Below are 6,751 nucleotides of genomic sequence, written 5' to 3'. Positions count from 1 at the left end.
ATTTTTTTTTAAATTCTAAAAGAAAAGAACATACTGATGTTCTCCTTTATATACTTAATTCTTTTAAGTACTGTATGCCTTAACATACAGTAAAACATCAATATTTACTGCATTTATAAATCTCTGCGGCCTTATTTCCAGTCCATAGTCTGGTGCCCACACACAGATGCAAAGTAGTAACATTTCTTCTGTGTGCATAAAAGTCGGAGAAAATTTACTTTAGGTCTACATATGTTAGCAGTTGAATACTGATAAATATTTCGAGCTTCAACTTACCTTGTAAAACAGAGAAGATCCCAAAATTGTGTACAGCCGTCTCATGTCACAGTAATCCTCGGACTGGGGGGAAATTCAGAGCTGATTTATAATGTATTTGTAATATGGCACTTATTTATTTATTTTTATGTAAAAGATAAAATATTAAAGCTAAACTGCAACAATTGAAGTAGAAATTACATTTGTTAGAAATCACTTTTTTATTTCTTTTTGGTGTTTCTAGACAGGATTTGACCAGCTTCGCCTTGAACTCAAAGAAATTCACCTGTGTCTGCCTCCTGGGTGCTGGCATTAAAGGCATGAGCCACCACTGTCCTAGCAATGACTTGTAATGGAACCTTAGACATCCAAATGCTAGGGGACCAGGGTGAAAGCCCAGTATGTTTCCATGGCCCCACAACATCACAGCACACGGCATCGGCTCTTCCATGAGGGCTCTGAAAACAACCGCTATGACAGGACCTCCTCTTATCATCCACAGTACCCAATATCACCAGGAGTCATTTTTGAAAGCACAAATTGGCACAATTTATTTGTGGGCAAGTGCATGATATTTAAAAATTAATAATCAACACACACACACACACACACACACACACACACACACACACACACACTATTTGAGTATCCCCTCCTCCAGGGATCTAGACGACAGCTGAGTGAATCGAGACATTTTTGTGAAAGTCAATAGTTCATTTGGAATACAGAGATTAGAGACGAGGCCACACGCAGGAATGGAGGGATGATCAGCTAAGTCTGGTGTTGTGTGGGAGAACAGTACAGGTACTGGAACAGTGCAGCCACCAAAGCTACTGGATGCGCTGCTCAGCAGAAAGTGCAAGTTCCAGAACAAAACACCACTCCATCTGTGTTTTGCTGATCTGTTTTACTTTCCCACAGCTATATGCGATATGTATATCCGTACATGTGGGCTTCTGTGCAGAAATGGAAAGGTACAAAAAAGTCTAGAAAGATCCATTCCAAGCTCTGAGAACAGCCACTCCTGGGATGCCAGTGGGAAAGCATGAAGAGAAACATTTGTCTTCCCTGTTGACTTTATCCTCAATGCAGAGGAAATGAAAAATCAGAAATAACTAAGTGTCTGAAACTGTGTTCCATCCATAGGAATAAGGGCACTGAACAAAGCGGGGCATGGTGGTAATGCCTGTAACACCAGAGCTTAGAAGCAGAGGCAGAAGGTGGAAGACAGAAAACTGCCCAGACTGGACAAGGTGCCTTGTGAGTGTCAGCTTGTTTCCTCATATCTTGCCTTTCCCTCTCTTACTACATTATTCTGACCAACCCCAGATCCACTTCTGTAAATAACTTCAGAATGCACTCTAAGGGGCTGGAAAGACGGCTCAGAGCTTAAGAGAGTTTACTGCTCTTGTAGAGGACCCAGGTTCAGCTCTCAACCACCTGCCACTCCAGTTCCGGGGGATCCTAGTCCCTCTTCTGGCCTCTATGGGATCAGGCATGTGCACAGTGCATATACATACAGTCAGGTACAAACATACACTTCAAATAAAATACTTTTAAAAAAGTAACAGAAGAAATATTCCAAAAATATATAGCCATCATGCCAGTGTTGAAAGATTTATTCTTATCTAATACAAAGCCATAAGTACTATATATCCTTAATTGTCTCACGAATGTCTACTTACACACACACACACACACACACACACATACACACACACACATATACATACATACATACATATTTAGAGAGACAGGGCCTTACTATGTATCCCAGGTTGGCCTTAACTTGAGGTTCAACTGCCTCTGTCTCCTTGTTGCTGGGATTAAAGGTGTGCACCATCATGCCCCACTTCATAAATATTTTGAAAAAACTTGTTTGAATGAGAAGCCAAGGAAGACTATACAGTGGACTTGGTTGACACGGTTGTCTCTTCAAAGCCTCTTTCAAGGTCTTTATCCTCTTGTCTCTGCCTCTCTCCATCTTTCTGTGATTTATTTATTTGTTGAAGATTTCCCATGTTCCCAGTCTGGATTTAACTGATTGTAATTTCCCTTCTACAAATAGAGTCATGTGACATGCCCTTAACTTAATGGTGGTAGATGACCTAATGCCTCCTTCAGGTATTTCATGGGTGGCTGTGTCCTTCCACAGTGCAAATAGTGCTCCTTGTCAACCTGCGAATGCAGCATCACATGGGACATGAACCCCAGGCAGGTATCTTAACTGACACAGGGACATCCATATTCTCCTCCCTGCGCAGGGATTCTGGACCATATAAATGGATGGGCTTCAACAGAGTACTTTATCACAGCCAAAGATACAGACGCCAAGGCAACTGCCAACAATGTACTGCCTGCTGGCTGTCCTCTTGATCTCTGTGGTCACCTTGACATGTGGTTCAGACAAGAAAGGAAACATGAATGTCTGGTTCTTCCCCGTGTCCCCAGTTTTCACAGAAATGACTTGGTTCCCTTTTTTCCAAGCATCATGAACTTACAAGCTTCAGTGCCCTGGATGCCTTCCCATGTGCTGAGTCAGCCCAGTTTCAGCCCCAGCACACACAACCTGCATCCATTCTGAAAGTTCTAGAACATTCCATGTCTCTGAGGAACTTAGCTCCTTTTGGCAAGGAGTTGCTTATATACAGTGGCTTGAGTGTTAACGATATTAATTGTTTACTGACAACGTATCTCTTGGTCTTTTCATTGGGGAGACCGAGGAAATGGAAATTTTAAAGAGTTTAAAGTCACTCTGAGCGTTCCAAGTTAAGTTCAGACTCAGTGTTCTCAAATCATCAGACCATCTCCATCTCTGTCCTCACAAAGTCCTAGTGTTTGTCAAGTTAATCACTGTCTAACCTCATTGCACACATTGTGTAACTGATATTTCAGCTGAATAGAAAACCTTGGGGCAAGTAGACATGGCCAGTGTCAAAACAGAGGCCGAATGCTCTAAGCCTGCTTCACAGATGCTTAGAATGACTGATTACAGAGAGTTTAACATTGTACCTCTGTGGAAATCCTCCCCTTCTTACCAGTTCTTCAAAGTCGTTGGCCTCAAGGTCACTCAACACTGTGTCCAGTTCCACCTGTGTGAACACAAGGAGGAGCACTCAGAGCTGCCTGAGGGACTGAGCAAGTATCTTTCTCTGTCGCACTACACAAGAAATATCTCTAAACGGAACATGTTATTTTTAAGCTTTGCAAATATAAAACATTAACTTATTTAACGTATGTTTTTTTTTATTAAAAGTGGCTGAAAATGGTGAAAAAACTTGATCAACACAAAACAATTTATGAGATTAAAAAACAGTTTTCTTGTTTTAAGTTATTTTTTTTTAACTTGTTAAACTAAGCAAAATGAAAATCACTATTAATATGGTTAACTGGTTCGGGTTGGTTTTCCTGCTTCCTGTGTATTTTTGGTCAGTTGGATTCTTCCTTGTCCTTCTCCTAGAAACGATGACTTGAATAAAGCGTCGCCAATCGTTATTCAGATTAAAACATTACAGCAGGAGTCCCCCTGGGATCTGGCACAGCTTAACTTCCCCACAGAGTTATTAGACAAAAATCTTTTACATAGGATTTGGCTTCATTCCCATGAAAATTGCTGGAGCTTTTCCTTGAAGCATCTATATTTAAAGACAGAGTAAAATTATCCTGCAACGCAAAAATGTGTAAACATACAAAAAATAGTTACTTAAAAATGTAGCATACACACTACGTGTAAATAGGGATTTGCCTGCTTTTTTCTCTTATTTTCCTTAAAGGCTCAGGCATTCTCTGCAGGGCTGAGTCCCACACTGTGTTGTATCAAGACAACAAAAGCTCCTGAGACATTAGTCATGCCTTTCAATGCTGTTCACACAGTGTGACTTATCACTCACTAGTGACCCACATTTCCCTGCACCTAGCAAATGCTTTGTATTCTCTTGTTTGGTGAAAACCCTTTACCTTGTAAAAAAAAAAAAAAAAAAAAAAAACCAAAACTGTCAGACAAAGAGAACAAACACTTGTAGTTTTTTATCTTTGGCTAGTCTGTGAATTTTGCTCTACTTGGTCTCCAGGCTGATGTTAGACTAATATGATTAACTGTTCCTCTAACAATACCAGTGTGCCCGAGGAAAGCATGGTGAAAAACTCTCAATCACCTGGGAAAGAAAACCAAAGGGAGACCTCATTATATACTAAACTTGGAACAAATTACTTCCAAATTAAAACCAAATACTTCCACTGAACGCTTGCCAACTGCAAGTTGCCTCACAACTACTTTTAAATCCAAGTCTTTATGGGATTAAATTCCTTACTATTGTCATTAGAAGATACGTTGTCAATAAAAGTTACTATTCTAAGACAGCGAAAAATCTCAAAGAAAAGAAGAAAACATTCACTGAGCTTTTTGCTAAAACAAAAGCTTTGGGGATCCTGGTTTCTGGTCACACATGTAGAAAACCTGAAGTAGGTATTCAGTCCGAACAAGTCAAAAGCTGAACAGCACAAAAGGTCAACTCTTCTGTTTCTGAAAGAGGGGCGAGAACACAGCAAACTGCTGGCCTCAAGCTCTGAGACACAGACAGACAGACAGACATAGCCAGGTACTCATAATAGCTGCATAAAAGACTCAGGAGCTGAAACCCCCAACACAGGAGAACCTGCGCTGTACCTGGAAAGCTGCCAGAGGCTCTGTGTGGGTAATTTCCACAGCTAAAAACTCCATGGAAACCCAAGATGCTTGGTCCCCCAAGCTTTTGTGAGTTTTCCCACCAGCAGGCTAACCAGGTTGCCACAGAAAACGCCCTCCTGACTCTGACACTAAAAGGGAACGGGAAAGGGAACACTGCCATTCTCTAGAGCACTGGGTTTTCCTTAACAAACCCGCCCCCGTGGAGAAACTAGTCAACTCCAGCACAAGCCCATAGGATGTGGCAGACCTGGGGGTAAACACAGTCGGCAATAGCCTTCCTCACTTCAGAAGAGAACCACAAAACCTCCTATGTTCCCACACAGGAGGGAGATGCCCAACCCTGGCTCACGCTAGCTAGCCAGCCTGTTCAAGCGAAGAGCGGAGAAGAAACCTGACGAACAATGCTAAGGCCCGCAGTCCACCAACCTCCAGGCTCACCAAGGGCTGAGCCCTAACCACGAGCCAAGACCACGTTCCCTCCTGACATTTCCCCGCCTCCTTAACAGGGCCTCCAGCTAGTGGTCCTTCCCCATGGAGATGTCCAAATACCAAGAAAACAAATCACAAGGCACCAACCAGCGATCCTACATATTTAGGACTGAAAGTATCAGTTAAAATATGGCTAAAACTAGACAAGGTGAAGGCTCTGGAATTAACAGTCAGGAAATTTAAAAGAAAATGACCAAGACACTATGTAAGAAAAGCAGACACTGAAGCACACACACACACACACACACAAAGAGATAGGGAGAAGAGGGCCGGCGACTCAATCCCGGAACAAAAACAGAGGTGGAGAGAGGGACCCAAGCACACCAACCCATCCTCTGACCTCTACACACCACGGCGGCAGGTCTTCCTCAATTAGTAAGTTTTTAAAAATTATTTTAAAAAGAAAATGAGCCCACTCAAGGATTAGAAGGAGGCAGATGGTTCTGATTCTATCTAGGACCCCTAAGATTACCTTGAGTTCCTGTGGAAGTGTGAGCCAACGCACTCCAGGGAGGCTGTCCAAAAGCACGGCGCTGGCTGCATCGTACTGTTGCGCACTGCGGCTGGCGCTGAGATGCAACCTGTCTGGCTGAAGAGCTCGCTGAAAGAACAAGCTGAAGAAATGATCCAAGCGAGGAGTGTTCTCAACCTGGCAAAAGGCGCTGAAGAAACAGGAGCTGTTGTAGGTTGTTTCGCTCTTTTGACTCTTTGCCTCTTTTGGGGCCCGCCACCCAGCTCCCAAATAATCACTACTCATAAATGCCCACCCTTACTTAGCTTGACTTACTTCTAGCCAGCCTTTCTTAACTTAAATTATCCCATCGACCTTTTGCCTCTGAGCTTTCACGTTTTTTTTTTTTAATTTTTATTTCTATCTTACTTTCACTCTTATCTGTGGCTGGCTATGTGGCTGGGTGACTGACCCTTATTTTCTCGCTCCTTGATCTCTGTCACTTCCCAGATTTCTCCTCCTATTTATTCTTCTTGCCTGCCAGCCCCGCCTATCCTTTCTCCTGCTTCGCTTTTGGCCGTTCAGCTCTATATTAGCCCAGTCAGGGGTTTTAGATAGGCACAGCAACACAGCTTCACAGAGTTAAACAAATGCAACATAAAAGAATGCAACACAGTTGGGCAGTGATGGTGCATGCCTTTTATCCCAGCACTTGGGAGGCAGAGGCAGGCAGATCTCTGTGAGTTCAAGATCAGCCTGTTCCACAAGAGCTAGTTCCAGGACAGGCTCCAAAGATACAGAAAAACCCTGTCTCAAAAAACCACACACACACACACACACACACACACACACACACACACACACACACA

The 6,751-nt window shown here is 42.7% G+C and overlaps 1 protein-coding gene across 1 annotated transcript in view; it reads right to left on the bottom strand.

Moving 5' to 3' along the window:
• Intu (inturned planar cell polarity protein) overlaps positions 1–6,751 on the bottom strand; it is a 55,790-nt gene that overhangs the window by 14,647 nt on the left and 34,392 nt on the right. Inside the window, exons 8-10 of the mRNA XM_005343926.3 lie at positions 5,904–6,093; positions 3,294–3,347; positions 277–339 (exon numbers count right to left, since the gene is read on the bottom strand). Of these exons, the coding sequence (XP_005343983.1) occupies positions 277–339; positions 3,294–3,347; positions 5,904–6,093 (307 nt within the window). The remainder of the gene's footprint in view (positions 1–276; positions 340–3,293; positions 3,348–5,903; positions 6,094–6,751) is intronic.

This window comes from Microtus ochrogaster, chromosome 1, assembly GCF_000317375.1.
Source record: "Microtus ochrogaster isolate Prairie Vole_2 chromosome 1, MicOch1.0, whole genome shotgun sequence".
NCBI classification, from domain to species: Eukaryota; Metazoa; Chordata; class Mammalia; order Rodentia; family Cricetidae; genus Microtus; species Microtus ochrogaster.
Note: the sequence above shows the minus strand (reverse complement) of the source record. Positions and strands in the feature narration are given on the sequence as shown.